This window comes from Suricata suricatta, chromosome 1 (genome assembly GCF_006229205.1).
Source record: "Suricata suricatta isolate VVHF042 chromosome 1, meerkat_22Aug2017_6uvM2_HiC, whole genome shotgun sequence".
In the NCBI taxonomy this organism is placed as follows: Eukaryota; Metazoa; Chordata; class Mammalia; order Carnivora; family Herpestidae; genus Suricata; species Suricata suricatta.
The window spans coordinates 90,431,274-90,450,972 of record NC_043700.1 but is presented as its reverse complement, the minus strand read 5'-3'; the positions used below and the strand labels follow the sequence as shown (position 1 = coordinate 90,450,972).

Below are 19,699 nucleotides of genomic sequence, written 5' to 3'. Positions count from 1 at the left end.
CCGTCTCTCCACACCCTCGCCAGCATCTATAGTCTCTTGATTTGTTCATTTTAGCCACTCTGGCTAAAATGGTATCTCAGTGTGGTTTTGATTTGTGTTTCTCTGATGATGAGTGATGTTGAGGATCGTTTCATGTGCCTGTAGGCCATCTGGATGTCCTCTTTGGAGAAGTGTCTGTTTATGTCTTCTACCCATTTCTTCACTGGGTTATTTGTTTTTTGGGTGTGGAGTTTGGTGAGTTCAGACAGAATGGGAAAAAAATAGTTGTAAATGACATTATCAGATAAAGGGCTAGTATCTAAAAGCGTATTGTCTTTACTGGTCATTCTGTTAGCTAAGTGACTTTCAATAACTTCTGTAACATCCCTCAGCCTCAGTTTCTCTATGGTAAAATGTAGGGTTGTTGTTAAGTTTAAGTAAGTATATCTAAGTTGTTTAGAACAAGAAAAAAAAAGCATTATGTGCTAAGTAAATATCATCTATTACTATTACTTATACTTCCTTCGAAAAAAATTTTTTAAACCATTCTGTCATGATTCTTATTTCTCTGAATATTCTTTCTCAGTCTCTTTCAGACTTTGAGACTCAGTCTTCATCTCTCCAGAATTTAACTTTGGGGACTCAAGTCTTCAGAAAGCTTAATTTCTCTATCTATACTTCCTTTTTACAAAATATTATCCCACGACTTTACAAATCACGTGTATGTTAATGAGTCCCACATTTAGAGTTCCTGATGCAATCTCTTCCCTGAACTTCAAACTTACAGACTACTAACTAGTTAATATCTTGCTTTAAATGTCTTCTAGGTAATACATACTTAATTAACATGGTTCAAACTTTAAAAATGATTTCCAACCCTTTAAAATCTAATCCAAGTTACAATCATTTTATACACCAATTATTATAGTACTTGCTGACCTTCTCCCTTCTACCCTTGCCCCTTTGGTCTAGTCTCCAAACTGTAATCAAACTGGCTTTTTGAACATGTAAGCCTGATCCTATCACTTTGCTAAAAGCTTTCCATAGCATCCCATTGCATTAGAAATAAAAGCTCAAGTAATTTCCAGGCAGGGATCAGCAAACTTTCTCTTCAAGGGCCAGAGAGCAAATATTTCAGGCTTTGCAAATCAATCATATTCTGTTGCGACCACGAAACATGCTATATGCTATACCTGTATGCAAAGAGTATTAAGTTTCTAAACCACCATGTCCAAAAAAATCATTATATTTTGTGAAGTATGCCTAAAGTTTTCAAAATTTTAAGTATGAGTTTTGGTTTATAATGCTTAATATTTTTCATAGCAGTTCAATAAATATTTGAATAAAAAGTGTAAGATATTTTTACAAAAAGATTATGGCAAGGATATTATAGATTAAATAATTTATTCTGTAAAACGTATCAAACAAATAGTGAACTTACTTTAGATTACTGATTCTAATCTCTGCACTTTCAGTAAGTTTCTTTGTTTCTTCTTTCCACCTATTGGCTGCCTTCTGTTGAGTTACTAAGAGATGTCTCAGTTCAACAGTGGTATTTCGATTACTGTCTTCCATCTCTTTCAACTGAACTTCAAATCCATGTTCCTTTATTGAAAATTCATGTTCCATTGTACTGATCTAAGGAATAAAATGAACACAGTATCTTTTTTTTTTTTCCCTGTTGTAGGGGGTACACTGATCAATGACATTTACAAAAAGAATCATTCATTGTGGTATCTGTGGCACAGAAATGTTCAGATGAGAAATTTATATAAAAATAATTTACACTTTTCCTTCATTACAAATGAAGAGATCGTGTATTATAAATTTAGTGAAACCAGAATTATGATGGGACAATGTTTTTTTGCAAAACTTTCTTCAACATCTTAAAATGCCAGTAGGAAAAAAGTAAACTATCTAATATAAAACTATTCTCATTATCTACTTTCACTTTTGATGCCACGATCCATGGAAAATGTTCATGCTCTCAAATAACTGAGAGATTTTTACTCAAACCATTAGAAAAAGTTTATTAAATTTATTATAAAGGGTACAACTCAGAAACAGGCAAATGGAATAGATACATAGGGCAAGGTATGGATCTGGGGGTATGCAGAGCCTCCATGACCTCTCCAAGGGCACCTTCCTCTCAGCACCTTGATGTGCTCAACAACTTAGAATCCCTTCAAGTCACTTCATATTCAATTTCAAATTGTCTTTTAAAGAGTTTGTAAAGAAAATAATATAGGAGAACTTCTTTACCACTTCAGTTATGGTATAAATAAATATTTCTTTTTCAAGAAAAAAAGACTATGGATAGTGATTTTCATACTCTCATATGGAAGGATTGCCCATTATTTCCAGGTAATTTACATCATTATAGTAAAAATACATTATTGCAGAATAAACATATAAGTAAATGCTTTTTGGATACACTAGAAACATTCTCAATTGGGGTTCAGAAAGAAAATTAAGCCCTAATGTTCTCAGGCATTCAATGTTTATAATAAATTACCTTCTCTTGCATGCTTCTAGAATGAAACTGTCTATTACCATCCTTGAGGCAACTGAGAAAATAGTCACAAGAACAATTTATTTGGTGTACTCTCAGGCCATCTTTATCTTACTATATGAAAGAAATATTATAAAGAATATCTATCTTGTGATATTTTAAAGTAATATATTTTAAAAATCACCACAGCTGGTATAGCTTGTAGTAATTAATTAAATATGGCCACTTTCCAAAATCAAAAATGAGTGACTAAGGGACTCAATTTTACTCAATACCAAGGAAAACTCAACAACAGCAAAATCTATGATTCTTGGGGTAAACTGCAAATACTCTGTTCTCACTACTTCTGCTAAATGCAACATGCGTCCTAAAACTCTTAAATTTAGTTTCTCAAATAATATACAAGTAGAAATTTAAGACTTTATAAATACTTGCATTGGGAAAACAACCTTGGATTTATTAATTCTCTATTACAAGCTCCTGAGGCTCCTTGACACCTACTATTTTAATAATTTTTGTATTATTGGATTCTGCCAATTTAGATTTGAATATACTCCTACTCCTTTGTCTCAATCTCAACCTTGTCTGGAGAAGCATGGTTCTTAATATGTTAGGCAGAAATTTCTGTCTTTGTCTCTCTCATATATGTATTAAAAACTGATATATGCATCTATATAGTTTTAGAAGTCTGTCTACCTAGTAAACTCCCCATTTCTTCTTAGAGAGTCTAATGGTAATTTGTTAAGCCTTGTTCTGAGGTTCTTCATGATAACCTGGTCTTTGTCTACTTCTACAAGCCTGTGTTGTGCTACTATTCCCTTCTTTTTCTTTGTTTCTGTTACAATGGCTTCTCATTCTTGGCTCATTTTCACATGTATTTCCCTCTGCCTGGAGTAATCTTACTCCTCCTTCTTGTCTTAGTTATTTCTATTCAATTTTTAAAACTTAGTTCTCTTATAAGCTCTCTCAGTGCTCTACATTTTTCCTAAAGAGTATTTATTAGTTTGTAAATATATGTTTAAAGTCTGCCCATGTCCATACAAAAATTATAGTTTTATGGTTGGGGGAGGGAAGATGTCTTCATTACATCTTCAGCAACTGAAACATAGTAAAGTTACCAAAACACATCTGCAGACCCAATGAATGATGGCTTTTTTGGTATCAAAATATAGTCTTTAACACACACCAGATCCTTTAGCTGATGAAATTCCAACGATTTAACTCACCAGATCTGTAGAGATGTTGGAAAGCTATGGGCTACAAGCAACTAAGTCTCCTATAACAGAAGTCCCACTAACGATTAAAGTCAGTATATTGGTGGGAAGAAAGGATTTACGGTCTCCCTTTTTCCTTTGTGCTCTTCCTTTGCAGAGAATCACTCACACAAGTAGACTGGGTTGCTAAAAACTATCCATTTCCTAATTTTATGTACTTATGAGGAGGATTTAGACCACAAAGAAATGGAGAATCCTGGCAGAAAGAACAGAGAAGTTAGAATAGGGCTGAAAGGAATGCAGTGGCCTTAAAAACAAATGAATATTTTAAATAATAAGTTAAGGTTTTCAGCTAACTGACTTTTCAATATTCAACTGTCTTGATCTTTTTTGGCCCCTTTCAGTTTATCTATGGAAGATCACACTCTTTCAAGGAGAAAAGCAGCCAAGTATAGCACTAGGTTCCTATGTTATCAAAGAAGGAATCAGCTACAAAACAGTAGTTACCTGACAGCAACCCTCCTTCTTAAGGTATAATTTACAGTTATGTAGTTAGTTAAGAGGTTCTTCCCTTATTTACCAATAATTCTAAGCTAGATGCAGACTTGACAAAAGGAAGCAGTTTGGTGGGAAAAGTGGGATAGATAAACTTTCTGTCATTCTTTGGTTCTCCAAAACATCAATTACTCTCTGGAACTGTTGAAGAGAGATAAAATGTAGTACCAGGTAGGGAAAAGTCATTGATTCCCCTCTCCCCCATTATAAAAACCAAAACCCCAAAACATATGTATATTGTAAAATAATGAAAGATAAAAAATTAAAAACAAATATAAGGTCTCTGTAATCGACAACTCAGAGATAACTACCTCTACTCTATTGTTTTTTATTTATGAATTTTAGAATGTGGATTAGTGCATACAGAATTGCAATATATGTAAGTATATACTTATATTTTTCCTATTGTTTTAAAACTTAGAACATAGCAATATAAAAGCATTATAAATTATTTACAAAAAATTTTTAATGACTCAATACAGTATTTTATAGATATATCATATCATTGTTCCTTCATTTCTTATTATGAATAATGTTGCAATATTTTTAAATTAAATTTTTTAAATTTTAAATTATTTTCTTATGATCAAAATTTAGACTCTAAATGTGTACCATTTTATTTTTTTAAATTTTCTGATGTTTATTTATTTTTTTGAGAGAGAGAGCAGGAGCGAGGGAAGGGCAGAGAGAAAGTAGGACAAAGAATCCAAAGCAGGCTCCAGGCTCTGAGCTGCCAGGCACAGAGACCAGTGAGGGGCTTGAACTGACAGACTACAAGATCATGACCTGAGTCGAAGTCGGACACTTAATTGACTGAGCCACCTAGGGGCCCCTAAATTTTAAACCATTTTAAACTCTGAGTTGCACATTCACTAACTGATAACTATGTAGTTAATTAATAGTGAGTTTAAACTTAAAAAAAGTTGTTTATTAGCAATTTGTTTCCTTAGTTTGTGAATCCTGCTCACATCTCATACATGTTCTTCTATTGGGTTACAAATATTCTTCTTTAATATTTTTAAAGCTCCTTACATATGAATTTTTTAAATCTTTTGTCTCATCTAAAATTATTTCCCCCAGTTATTTCTTTTCTAAATATTTTATAAGTGGTCCTAAATGTTTAAAAACTTTATATACTTAAACCTATCAATATATTCGCTTGCAATTTCTTCCATTTTTGTTTGTTTTGCTAGGAAAGTTCTTTGCCTAAATTCCCCACTAATGTTTTATAGTGTCACTAATAGCTTTTAGTTATAAATCCATATGAAGTTTAAAATATAAAATTTAAAACAGAAGATGATACAGCATTTTTCACCAAGTACACTGACTTATTTTATTATGTAAACGTTTTAGTATGAGAATTTTCAAGCATATGCAAAATAAGAATATTACAACGAATCCCTATATGCTCATCATCCACAGATACTTGTTTTATCTACATTCCTACTAAACTTTTCTTTGCCAAAGTTTATCTTTCTTTTCCTTACAATGAACTATGTAAGTCAAGGTTACAACTCAAGTTTTACACATATACTGACATACCAGAGTCACCACCCTGATTTACATACCTCAGGAGGTTCCCTCACATCTTTCTAATCAATACTAACTCAGGGGTGTCTGGGTGGCTCAGTTGGCTAAGTCTCTGACTTCGGCTCAGGTCATGATCTCGTGGTCCAGGAGTTCAAGCCCCACATCAGCTCAGAGCCTGAAGCTTGCTTCAGATTCTGTGTCTCCCTCTCTGTGTCTCCCTCCCCCATTCATGCTCTGTCTCTGGCTCTCAAAAATAAATAAATGTTAAAAAAAATCAGTACTCACCCTTTGAAATTGTAACCTCAATTCTGATTTCATCCTCATAGGTAATTATGCCTATTCTTGACTTTCATATAATGAAATTAATAGACAATGAGATTTTTCATGTCTGGCTTCTTTGTTCAGCATTAGGTCTGTGAAATTCATCCATTATTTCTTATAGACATAGTTCATTCTTTTTTATTGGTGCATCTATTTCATTATATGAGTATACCACCATTTATTTATGTAATCTCATGTAGATGGACATTTGTTATTTTCAGTGTTTGATATGATTAAAACTTTTATGAATATTCTAATACACATGTTTTCATGAACATAAGCATTCATATCTGTGGGTATGTAGTCAGGATTTTTTGGCATTGTATGTATGTCCAACTCTAAAAGATACTGCTGGTTTTACCAATTAACATTCTCAAAGTATTGTATGAAGGTGCCAGTACTTTACATCTTTGTCAACACTTGATACTCTTAGTTTTATTTTAACCACTCTGGTAGGTATGCAGTGGTACACTGCAATTTTAATTACAATTTTCTGATAAATAATGCAGTTGAACATTTTTTCATAAATTCTCTTTTATGAAGTGCCTATTTAAGGTTTTTGCCCACTTTTGGAAATGGGTGTTTTTTTTTCTTATTAACTGCTGTTTTATCATTAACTGGTACAATTTTTATATTCTAGATATCAGACTTTTTTTGGTTATGTTCTATTCTATTTATATATTATTGTATTACAAATGTATATTATAATGCATTATATATACTTTCTGTATTAGAAATACTTTAACTTTTCATTCTCTTAATGGTGTCTTCTTTTTTTTTTTTTTTGACAATTTGGACTGTGATTTTTAATAGGCAAAACTGGCAAACGAGGGCTAGCACTGTACTTAATGGTGTCTTTTGATGACTCAATATTAATTTAATGAAATCTAATTAATTATGATTACTGCATTTTGTGTTCTCATTAAGAAATTCTTTTTTTTACCCAAGATCATGAAGATTTTCTCCTTGAAGCTCCATTGTTTTATATGTTGGATTTAGGTCTACAAGACAGCGCAAATGAATTTAAATGTGTGGTGTGATACAGGGGTCAAGGTTTATTTTTAAAATATGGACCCAATTGACCTAGCATCATTTTTTATAAAACTCATTCTTTCCCTGTGGAACTACAGTGGCACTTTTGTTATAAATGAGGTGATTATGAAATATGGGTTTGTTCCCAGACTACGTTTTGTTTCACTGAGAAATTGATTATTATTGGTAGCATACTGTCTTAATTACCATAGCTTTATATCAAGTCGATATCTGGTAGTGTGATTTTTCCCTTCCGTTCTTCAAGGATTTCCCACAGACTAAACCATAAAGTACAAACTCCTCTGTATGATCTGGGGCTCTCTTTCAGAGTTAAAGCTCTTATAAATGACTACAGTGCCTGATACTTGCAGAAGGCAATGCATAGGTGTTGATATGAAGTAGGCTGGAAGGTGACTTTGGATGAGCACACGGGAACAAACAACAAAGTGAAAAACGAATGCTGCTATCTCATGTCCTTACTATGAGGCTGGGAGACACAGATCTTGGTCATAAAGGGTTACCGCCACCTCTCACAGAAGTCGTGTGGAGTGGGGTAAGGCAAGCAAACTGCTGACGGTGACCCTGGTGCTTCCTGAAACTCCCTTAAACAGGTTACCATGTTCCTATTGTCAAAGCACGTTAAGCATTAGTATGAAGGAGGAGGAAAGGAGAGGGAAAATAAAGGGCAATTTTTTTTTTAGAAGAGACTTTTATCCCTTGCCTCCCTCCTAGCATGGGGAGTTTAGACCACCTGTGAGAGGCTGTCTGTGCACACTGAGGCAGCACCTCTACAGAGTTAGTTTGAGAGCTCAGTTTCAAGGGGCTATTGTAGAAGAGAGGATGGCAGTCTGTACAGTTATCTAATCTATAGTTTTGCTAGCACTGCTTAAATTGCTTTGGCAGGAGTATCAGTGTGTTTCATGGTTGGAAAGAATTTTTTGTGTGTGTGGATAGTGAAAGCAATCATTTTCAAGTATGCTTGCCAAATTCTACAATACAAAAAAGACTGGTTAATGCTCTGCATTATGATTTAGTGCTATCTGATGAAAAGGCAGAAAAAAAAAGGCCCAAAATGTTTTGCTGGGTCTCTCTTATATTTTGATTTTCACAAGTACACATTTAACTCTAAGTGGACTTGAAAATACCTTTAACTTGGCTTCTTTTTGAGCTTCAAGAGCAATCTTTCTTATATCCTCAATCTCCTTCTGTAACTGTTCATTTTCTTGCTGAAGTTTCAGCCTTTGATCACTGACAAATCCACAGTTTTCTCTCTCAGACTCCAATAAGTTTTGAAGTTTATGAATCATTTCTTGGCAACGAGATATCTCTTCTGAGGAACTGATTAAAAAAACAAAAGGAACCTTTAATTAAACTTAATGATCTGTAACAGAAGTCAAGCAGTCTATGTCTTATAGTATAGATTTTTGTTTTCTTTGTTCTGGCCCATTTCATTTCACTGAGGACTTAAAACTATGTGGTTTTACAATGTTGTATTAGCCCAGGCAAATACATTCAACTTAGCAATCTTAACTAATAAACTGAACAGTTACCACTCACCTAGAAAATCTATGTGAAACTTTTTTCAAATTTTTACTATCACTGAGAATCACTGTGTAACAAGCACTTCAAGGGGATACACTGAAGCTAATGATAAGGAAGGTGAAGTAGGTAACGATCAAAACTTCTTTACTACTTCAATTAACACCATAGGAAGACACATTAGCTGTCTAGATTACTAAATTACAGTAAGACCTATTTCATATTTTCTGTTGTAGGACTTTACAATGGTGTTTTATAAACTCCCAGCTCCAAAAATCTCTTGTTTTATCAGTTTAAATAGGTTATAGTTCTTGACCTTTCTCAACAATGGATTACTGGTGACACAACCTTCAAACATGTAAGTTGCTTCAATATGCTAATTTATATTCCTATCTTTTAAAATTTCAATCTTTTGAATCTCAGCTAATTAAATACTGTGAACATTCTCTGGTATCGGAGGAAATATACATGAGGTCTTTTAGTTCCATTATACTGTAGCTCTTTTTTCCTATTCAACTTTGGCTGATAAAGTTTTTTTTTTTCCTTTTTTAAATTTATGTTTATTTACTTTTGAGAGAGAGACCAAGCGTGAGCGGAGGAGGGGCAGAGAGAGAGGGAGACACAGAATGTAAACCAGGCTCCAGGCTCTGAGCTGTCAGCTCAGAGCCGGATGCAGGGCTCGATCTCATGAACTACAAGATCATGACCTGAGCTGGCCCAACTGACTGAGCCACCCAGGTACCCCAGGCTGATAAAGTTTCTAGTGAAATCATGGATCTAGGGAATGATCAACAAGATGCTAAGATCAGAAATAATCACATTTTTTTCCTTTTTAAATTTTGACTTAAGTTTTAGTTAACATACAGTGCAATATTGGTTTCAGGAGCAGAATTCAGTGATTCATCACTAACATATAACACCAAGTGCTCATCATAGCAAGTGTCCTCCTTAATACCCATTCCCATTTAGCCCATTCCCCACCAACTTCCCTCCATTAACTCTCAGTTTGTTCTCTATCTTTAAGGGTCTCTTAAGGTTTGTTTCCCTCCACCCCCCCCCATATGTTCCTCTGTTTAATTTCTTAAATTCCACATTCGAGTGAAATCATATTGTATTTGTCTTTCCCTGCCTGGCTTATCTCACTTAGCATAATACACTCTAGCTCCATCCATGTTGCTGCAAATGACAAGATTTTATTCTTTCTTATGGCTGAGTAATATTCCATTGTATATATACCACCTCTAATTTATCCATTCATCAGTTGATAGACATTTGGGCTCTCTCCGTAGTTGATTATTGTTGACAATGATGCTATAAATATTGGGGTGCATATGTCCCTTTGAATCAGTATTTCTTTATCCTTTGGGTAAATGCCTAATAGTGCAATTGCTAGTGTAGGATACTTCTAGAAAAGAGTATGGAGGTTCCAAAAACGTTAAAAATAGAACTATCCTAGGACCCAACCACTGCACTAAACAATGAATGTTTATTCATTTTTAGAAGGGGAGAGAGCACATGCACACGAGTAGGAAATAGGCAGAGAGGGTGACAAAGGATCTGAAGTGCGCTCTATGCTGACAGCAGAGCTATCAAGGCGGGGCTCAAACTCATGAACCCTGAGATTATGACCAAAGCCGAAGTTAGAAGCTTAACCAACTGAGCCACTCAGGAATCCCTCTTGCCATAGTTTTTGACTTAAAGTCTATTTGTCTGATACAAGATACCCCTATTGTCTTTTGGGCAGCATTTGCATGGAATACCTTTTGCCATCTTTTCATTTTTAACCTATGTGTTTCCTCAAATTTAAAGTGACTCTCTGGTAGGCACATATAGTTGGATCTTATTTTCTAATCCATCCCATAATTCTGTCTTTTGAAGCGATAATTTAATCCACTTAATTAAAAGTAATTATTAATAGGTACTGTGATTTTAATCGTTTTCCATTTTGTAGTTCCTTTGTTCCTTTACTCTCATTTTAGTTGTCTTCCTTTGTGATTTGTTGAATTTTTGTAGTAGTTGCTTTCATTGCTTTCTTTTTATCTTTTGTGTGTTTATTAAATTTTTTTCTGATTAGCATGAGACTTACATAAAGCATCTGTTATGAGTCTATTTTAAGTTGGTAACAATTTAACTTCAATTACTTTTATTTCTCTGTCCCCTTACATTTTGTGTTACTGATGTCATACCTTACATCTTCTTATATTTATATCAATTATCACATTATTGTGCTTCTTGTTTTTAATATTCTTATCTTTTAACTTCTATGCTAGAGTTAAAAGTGATTTAGGTAGTACTATTATGAGTCTTAAAGTATTCTGAGTTTGACAATATACTTTACCAGAGAGTTTTATATTTTCATGTATTTTTATGTTTCTAATTAGTATCCTTTCAATTCCACTTGAAAAACTCTTTAGCATTTCTTATACAGCAGCTCTAATAGTGATGTACTCCCTTTTGAGCTTTTGTCTTAGAAAGATTTAATCTCTCTTTTATTTCTGATGGACAACTTTGCTGGGGATAGCATTCCTGGTTTGCACTTTTTTCCTTTCAGTACTTTGAATATACCATGCCACTTTCTCTCTGCTGCAAACTTTCTTCTAAGAAATCCATTGAGGGGCGCCTGGGTGGCTCAGTTGGTTGAGCTCTGGCTTCAGAGGTCATGATCTTGCAGTTCGTGGGTTCCAATCCCGTGTCAGGCTCTGTGCTGACAGCTAGCTCAGAGCCTGTGCTCACGTGGTATCTCTCTCTCTCTCAAAAATAAATAAAACATTAAAAAAACTTAAAAAAAAAAAAGAATCCATTGATACTTTTATGGGGGTTGGATGGAGTCTCTTGTATGTGATGAGTCACTTCCTGTTTAAAAATTCTTTTTTATTTTTGGCAATTTGATTACAATGTTTAGGTGAAGACCTCTTGATGTTGAGCCTATCTGATTGAGTGTCCTGGACCTGGATGTTCCATTCCCTCCCTAGATTTGGGAAGTTTTCTATTATTATTTCTTTATAAGCTTTCTGTTCCTTTCTCATTCTCTGCTCCTTCTGGGATTTTCATAATGTGTATTCTAATTCACTTTAAGATGTCCCATAACTCATATGAGATTTCCTCACTCTTTTTCATTCATTTTTCTCTTTGTTTCTCTAACTGGATGATTTCAAATGACCTCTCTCCAAGTTTGCTAATTTTCTTCTTCTGAATGATCAAGTCTGCTACTGAAACTCCACAAAATTTTTCAGTTCAGTTCTTCAGCACTAGGATTTCCGTTTGATTCTTTTTAATAGATTCTATTTCTTTGTTAAACTGCTCATTTTGTTATTCATCATTTTTCTGATTTTATTTAGCTGACTCTGTTCTCTTATAGCTGAGTTTCTTTAAGACAACATTTTAAATTTTTGGTAAGCAGTCCATGGATCACAATTTCTTTTGGGTCAATTATTAGTTTCCTTTATTAGTTTATTAGTTTCTTTTGGTGCTGTCATGTTTGCCTGATTCTTTATTGGTATCTGTGTATTTGAAGCAGCAGATTCCTCTTCTAGTCTTTACAGACTGACTTTGGCAGGTAAAGACTTTCTCCTGCCAGGTCCCACAACTGATAGGGCTGCGTCTGGGATTGTGGTTGAGCAAAGCTGAAACCACATCATGTGGCTACTGCCAAGTTCATGGTTGGCAGGCATGTAACCAAAGGCATAGTCAAGTGTTGTGTCCAGTGAGTTCCTAAAGGTGCTCCTATGATGCCACTGAGCTGGTCCATATACGCACAGTACTGTTTTTGGACTGTGGTAGAGTGGGACTAAAGCTGGGTCACAAGACTGCTTCAGGGATTGTAGTCAGGTCTAAGATCAGTGGGTCTGACTGGAAGCATCTATGGGTGTAGTTTGTACTGGGTGTTTTGGGTAGCTGGCTGGATCCTTTGCCATGAAAGACTACCTCAAATACAGCAAAGCTGGATTCATGTCTCATGGTTTTTGCTAAGTCTGCAGTCAGGTCCATGGTTGGCAGGCCTGTTACCAGAGGTATGGCCAGGTGTGACTTCTGCTGGGTAACTGTTAGGACTCCCAGAACTGGGCTGGTTCCTGGGTGGACAGGACTGCCTCCACAGTACAGTGGAACTAGAGTCAGGTTGCAGGGACAGTAAAGTCTGAATTTGGCAGGCCTGTTATCAGGAGCACCCACAGGCATGACTTCTGCTGTGGGTCATGGAAGAGGCTAGGTGCAGGACTGTCAACAAGCAGGGCTAGAGCCGAGTCCACATGTAGATGGAGCTGCTTTGGCCCATAGATAAGACCATAGTGTATGCCGGCACTGGTGTGTAGGATTGCCTCCCTGTTTTTAGGCTGCAACAGTGATATGTAACCTCTTACCTGGATCCCTAAGCTCTCACAAAGGCACTTTTGTCCAGGAATGCCTTTCACATATTTGTTTCTGTGGAGGGACATGGGCTGGGTACCTCCAATTCATTCCACTGTATTGCTGACAGTATTCCTCTTTATTTTTAAAATATGTAACAAACATATTCTGTAACAGATTGAGATTTCGTGCAATTCAAATTAAGTTTTACTGTATTAAGTAACATTCTGGCAGGAAAGGTAGAAAATTAGTTAGAATGGATATATCAGATTATAAATTTGCCATTTTAATAGACAATGTAATAAATAATCATGAAGGATTATTATAGAATATTCAAAAACAAAAGAAACATAAGTATAAACTGATTATAAAAGCAATAATTATAAGGAAGCCACTGTAATAGCTTAGTTAGTATGGAAAAACACAATCTTATGAGCATTCTATTTAACTGCCAGAAAGGAGAAATTTGAAATAAAATGGTATAATGCCGTTAAATCTTTTCTTCTGAAACAAATTAGTTTTCAGAAATAAGCCTGAAAAAACTCTTTTTGGTGCTTTTCTTTTCCCCCCAATATATACATGCCCTATTTAAGAAAAGTAAAGAATCTGTCAAAAAGTATATGAGTTCTAAAAATGTTAACAGAAAATATAAAAGAATACCTTACTTTAATTCAAGTTGTTTTATTTTATTTTCTGCTGTCTTAAGTCTTAGCTGAAGATCATCTTTTGAATGCTCTGCAACCAGGCATCTTTGGTGCATTTCTTCTAGTCTTCTGTAACCACTGTCATTTACTCTGCCTTCATGGTAAATCTGCAAAAGAAGCTTGTATGTATTACCTGACAGAAGAAAACTGTCTTAACAAATTATACAGCTGAGAAACTGAAGTCAATGATAAATAAAAACCCATAATCACATGTTTATCTGTTCCCATTGTAACATACTAAAATATATCAATAATTTTGGTTGTTTCACATTTATAAAATAAACTGCTGAAGTTGACATATAATAATTGCTTATTTTTGAAATTAGTCATGCTTACTGTAAACTATTTAAACACTTATTTATTTATTTATTTTTTAATTTTTTAATGTTTTATTTATTTTTAAGACAGAGAAAGACAGAAGAGAGGGAGACACAGAATCGGAAGCAGGCTCCAGGCTCTGAGCTGTCAGCACAGAGCCCGATGTGGGGCTCGAACCCACAAACGTGAGATCATAACCTGAGCTGAAGTTAGAGGCTCAACTGACTGAGCCATCCAGGTGCCCCTATTAAAATACTTTTAATATCTTATTTTAATTATTTATTTACTATATCCTTCCTTTTATTAATGTGATGTATCATGTTGACTGATTTGTGACTACTGAACAACCCTTCCAACCCAGGAACAAATCTAACTTGATGGCGGTGAATGATTTTTTTTTTTTTTTTAATGTATAAGTTTGGATTCAGTTTTGTTGAGAATTTTTGCATCTATGTTCCTCAGGGATATTGGCATGTAGTTTTCTTTTTCAGTGGTGTCTGATATTCTATATTCTGATATTAAAAAATACAGATATATGCTGTGGAGCGATGAGTAGAAATATCTGAAAGTGACTCCAGAATCCTCCTGTGGTTTAACTAGACAATGATCTAACTGAAACGGGAGTTCCTTTTTCCTCAACAGGAGTGGCTGTACCCAAGCTCAGCTTCTTATAATACGACTAGGCTTCCTACCACGACACAGGGCCAATAACAGCCCAAGAACTGAAAAATTTTCAGGTGCTAAGCAGCTCACATTTTCAACAAATTCTACAGAAAGCTATCCTCTAAATCCAGGCTGCCTGACCAATAACCTGTATCTTCTTCCACTGAAAAGACTGCTTTGTCACTCCTCCTCTATCAGCAAGTTAATGTCCCACTACTAAAATACAGACCTATACTGTAGTCCCAGCAGTGCTGTGACTTCAGCACAGTTGTCTGTGAGACAGGAGGAGAATTAGAGACCTGTGCCTTCTCTCTGCCTATTGTCTTTAGTCTTGTAAGTTTTACATTTCCTCATTTAAGCCTATTCCTTAATCTATGCCATGTAAATATTACGAAATTTATCCCAGCCCTGATGTATAGCAGGTGGAAATCTATATGGGATCTATTCCTATTCTATAACAGATAGTAACTCAGAAGGAATCAACCTTGCAGGAGAAAGGTGACCATAAAGATCCCACTTGGAATATGACATGTATACTTATGCTATATGCTGCTTTGTAAAGGACTCTTTTACTATCTGATGTCATGATCTTTTTATGTCAATAATACACATATGTCACGTTTTTCACTGATTGCTAAGTTTACTGATTTAGTTTATGCAATATAGCAGCGCATGTATGCAGCTCTTCTTTGAAAATCAAATCCTGATGCTACCATTAGTATTTGTTAATATTAGGTAACTTTACTTAACCTCTCTACAAAAGATCTTAATGTACCACTTAAAACACCGTGTATCCTGCACCAAGTTTAGTCTCCCTTTTCCCTCAAGGCATTTTAAAATAGTGGAATACTTACTGACGATAAAAAAGTTACCTAGTAAGAAATAGATTTTAAACTATATACTTCTCACAATATTTTTTCTTAAATATCATTTGAGTAATATTTTTCTACTTACAAAATAAAAATATACACTTTTAAAGGGTTAAAATCAGAGGACTGTTGTAATTTTCTGGTTATACATATATTTGTATTTATACATGGCCTAAACCCAATAAAATTTGGCAGAGAATTTAAAAACATATGGAAGATTAAGTAAAATTTAATAAGGTTTAAACAAGGACAGCTACTTCAAAAAAATGTACACCTTTAAGTTAAAAGTACAAATACTATGGCCGCTCATAAAAAATATATTCAGGCAATACTAGTATTTAAGTACAGACTCTGAATATATACTAGGTAAAAACACTCACGTATAGGGGTTGCCAGTAGGCAGTGTGATGAGAGCAAACAGTAACAGTAAATATCTGCAGTTGAGTTTTAGGTATTTTTTTCCTTTTTACCTTTTCTAGTTCTTCTTCCACTGCTTTTTTCTCCTTAATGGCTCGTTCAATTTGGCTTTGTTTTTCAGCACACTCCTATAAATTCAATTCATATCGTAAATAAATATATTTGTAAAACCTTAAGAAAAAAATGGGTGCATAAAATGATTTGTTCATAACAAGTATGCCACACTTACTCTATCAACAGAGCTTGATCATACTGATTATTAAACAAAAGCAAAAACCCTTAATCTTCAAAGAGCTGCCTATTTGAGAAATTGCCTCCAGCACAGAATGTCAAGGAATTCTAAGTAAACATACTAAATGGGTGACAGAGGTTGAGGGATTCCAGAGGGGAAAAAAAATAAGACCCCTTTCTCATATTAGTTTTACTCATATACTCTTATCACATTAATTATTTTAATTTTTTTAAAAATGTTTATTTTGAGAAAGAGAGAGAGACAGCGTGTGCAAGCTAGCATGGAAGCATGAGCAAACAATGGAGGGGCAGAAAGAAAGGGAGAGAAAGAATCCCAGCAGGCTCCATGCTGTCAGTGTGAAGCCTGACTCAGGGACCGTCTGAGCTGAAACCAAGAGGCAGATACTTAACCTCTTCTCACATATTTAAAAAGGGAACACAGAACTGGACAGTGACACAATATCCTGAGGATAACCTGTGGCCTAAAAGGCACATGGGTATATAAATTCAAAAACTTTTCCTGCAAAACTTATTAACAGCCAATGGACATAGTAAATTTTATTAGCATGATCATTAAACATTTCTGCTCATGGGCATCTGGGTGGCTCAGTCAGTTAATCAGCCCACTTCAGATCAGGTCATGATCTCGCAGTTTGTGGGTTCGAGCCCCATGTCAGGCTCCGTGCTGACAGCTTAGAGCCTGAAGGCTGCTTTGGATTCTGTGTCTTTTTCTCTCTGCTCCTACCCTGTTTGTGCTCTGTCTCTCTCTAAAAAAAATTAAAAACATTTTTTTAAACATTTCTCTTCAAAAGGCTTTAACCAGTAAAACTGAGCAAGCATATCAATCAGTTGATAAAATTTAATATTTTGCAAATGAGACTAAACTAAAAGCAACCATTATAATGACTGGCTCCTCACAGCTATTTGTTTATTTTTGAGAATGGATGTGATTATTTTCTATTAATTGTAGATTATGCTTTGGATGAACCCGCTTCTTGGCAGTATACTACTAATTAATACTCAATTATTTAAGCATAACTTGATTTTTATTTTGAAAATGTTTATTTATTTTGAGAGAGCATGTGCACCTATGAGTAGGGGAGGGACAGAGAGAGAGAGGGAGAGAGAGAGAGAATCCCAAGCAGGGATGGATTCCATGACTATGAGACTATGATCTGCGCTGAAATCAAGAGTTGGGACACACAACCGATGGAGGCGTCCAGGCGCACCCAGCATATCTTTATTTTATTTATATAACTATTTTATAAAGGTACTGGGTATCAAAATGCTTTTAAATTTTAAAATAAGCTTCTAAATTGTGACCCCCAAATGCATTCTGATTATAATGAAGATCTTAACCCTATGTTAGAAATCAGATGATTAATCTAAATTTATTATCTCTTATTAAGGCAGAACTATTAGTGTACAAGAAATGAAACCTTAAACATTCCATATATATTCATATATTAAGTCACTAACCTATGAAAAGTTAGTTTTATGGTGTGATCTGGAATTTTTCCTATGTTTATGTCTCATGTGAATTTTAATAGACTATTTTTAGAGCAGTTCAGATTCACAGAAAAACTGAGAAGTCAGAGATTTCTGCTATACTTCTTACCCCCATAATATTCAAAGCCCTCCCCCAATTTCAACATCCCTCACTTTAATTATACACTTGTTAATACTGATGAACCTATACTGACACAACATTATCACTCAAATTCCTCATTTTACATTAAAGTTCACTCTTGGTGCTGTACATTTTATGAGTTTGGATACATCTATAATGACATGTACTCACTATTATGGTACAATACAAAGTAGTTACGCTGTCCTAAAAATCCTCTCTGCTTCAATTATGCCTATTTATCCCTCTCTTCTCCTTAATTCTTGATAACCATTGGTCTTTTTACCTTTCCAAGAATGCCATATAGTTGGAATCAAACAATATGTAGCTTTTTCAGACTAGCTTCTTTCACTTAATAATATATATTTAAGTCTTCTCCAGGATTTTCATGGTTTGATAGATCATTTCTTTTAAGTGCTAAATAATTGTCTGGATGTACCACAGTTTATCCATTCACCTAACTAAAGGACATTTTGGTTGCTTCCAAATTTTGGCAAATGTGAAAAAAGCTGCTATAAATATTCACGTTGAGGTTTTTTGTGTGGACATTAAGTTTTCAAATCCTTTGGATAAATATAGAAGAGTGCAATTGTTGTACAGTATGTTAAGAGTACATTTAATTTTGTAAGAAACCGTTAAACTACCTTCAAAAGTAGCTATACCATTTTGAATTCCCACCAGCAATGAATGAGAATTCCTGTTGCTCCACATTTTTCCCAGAGGTTGGTGGTATCAGGGTTCTGGACTTTGGTCATTCTAACAGGCATATCTGGTACATACTTGGTGTAATCAGTGGGACCTCATTATTACTTTAGTTTGCATTTCCCTGGTGACATATGATATGTAGCATCTTTCTATATGCTTATATGCCATCTGTATATGTTCTTTGGTGAGGTGTCTGTCAAAGTCTTTGGTCCACCTTTTAACTGAGCTGATTTATTATTGTTGAGTTTTAGGAGTTCTTTGTATATTCTGGATAACAGTCCTTTGTCAGTATGACTTTTGCAAATATTTTCTCCTAACCTGTGGTTTGAATTTTCATTCTCTTGTTAGTATCTTTCACAGAGAAACTCTTCATTTTAATGAAGTCGAACTTACCAACTGTTTGTTTCATCGATTGTGACTTTGGTGTTGTATCCAAAAATTCATTATCAAACTCAAGATCATTCAGGTTTTCTTCTCTGTTACTTTCTAGGAATTTTATAGGTTTGCGTTTTAAATTTAGGGCTGTGACCCATTAAAAGAAATTTTTTTAATGTCTATTCATTTTTGAGAGATAGAGAGACAGAGCATGAGCAGGGGACAGCCAGACAGGGAGAAAGACAAAGAATCTTAAGCAGGCTCCAGGCTCTGAGTGGTCAGCACAGAGACCAATGTGGGACTCAAACTCACGAACAATGAGATGAACTGAGTCGAAGTCAGATGTTTAACTGATTGAGTCACCCAGGCGCCCTAGGATTGTGACCCATTTTGAATTAATTTTTGTGGAGGCTGTGTGTAGATTCATTCTTTTACAATTGAATGTCTAACTGTCCTAGCACCATTTGCTAAAAAGACTATCTTTGCTCCTTGTCTTGCCTTTGCTTCTTTGTCAATGATCAGCTCATTGTATTTATGTGGGTCTATATTTTACTCCATGCTAGATTCTGCATTTTATTTCATTGATCTATTTGTCTATTCTTTCACCAATATCACACTATCTTGATTATTATAGTGTTAGAGTAAGTCTTGAAATCTGGTAGTCTTAGTCCTCTGACTTTCTTCCTCTTCTTCAGTATTTTGTTGGCTAGTCTGGGTCTTCTGTTTCTCCAGATAAACTTAACAGTCAGTTTATCAATATCCAC

At 34.8% G+C, this 19,699-nt stretch overlaps 1 protein-coding gene across 1 annotated transcript in view; it reads right to left on the bottom strand.

Annotated features, from left to right (window-relative positions):
* Positions 1-19,699, bottom strand: part of SCLT1 (sodium channel and clathrin linker 1) — a 203,976-nt gene that overhangs the window by 53,482 nt on the left and 130,795 nt on the right. The window contains exons 15-18 of the mRNA XM_029941012.1: positions 16,051-16,125; positions 13,692-13,837; positions 8,289-8,481; positions 1,421-1,617 (exon numbers count right to left, since the gene is read on the bottom strand). Of these exons, the coding sequence (XP_029796872.1) occupies positions 1,421-1,617; positions 8,289-8,481; positions 13,692-13,837; positions 16,051-16,125 (611 nt within the window). The remainder of the gene's footprint in view (positions 1-1,420; positions 1,618-8,288; positions 8,482-13,691; positions 13,838-16,050; positions 16,126-19,699) is intronic.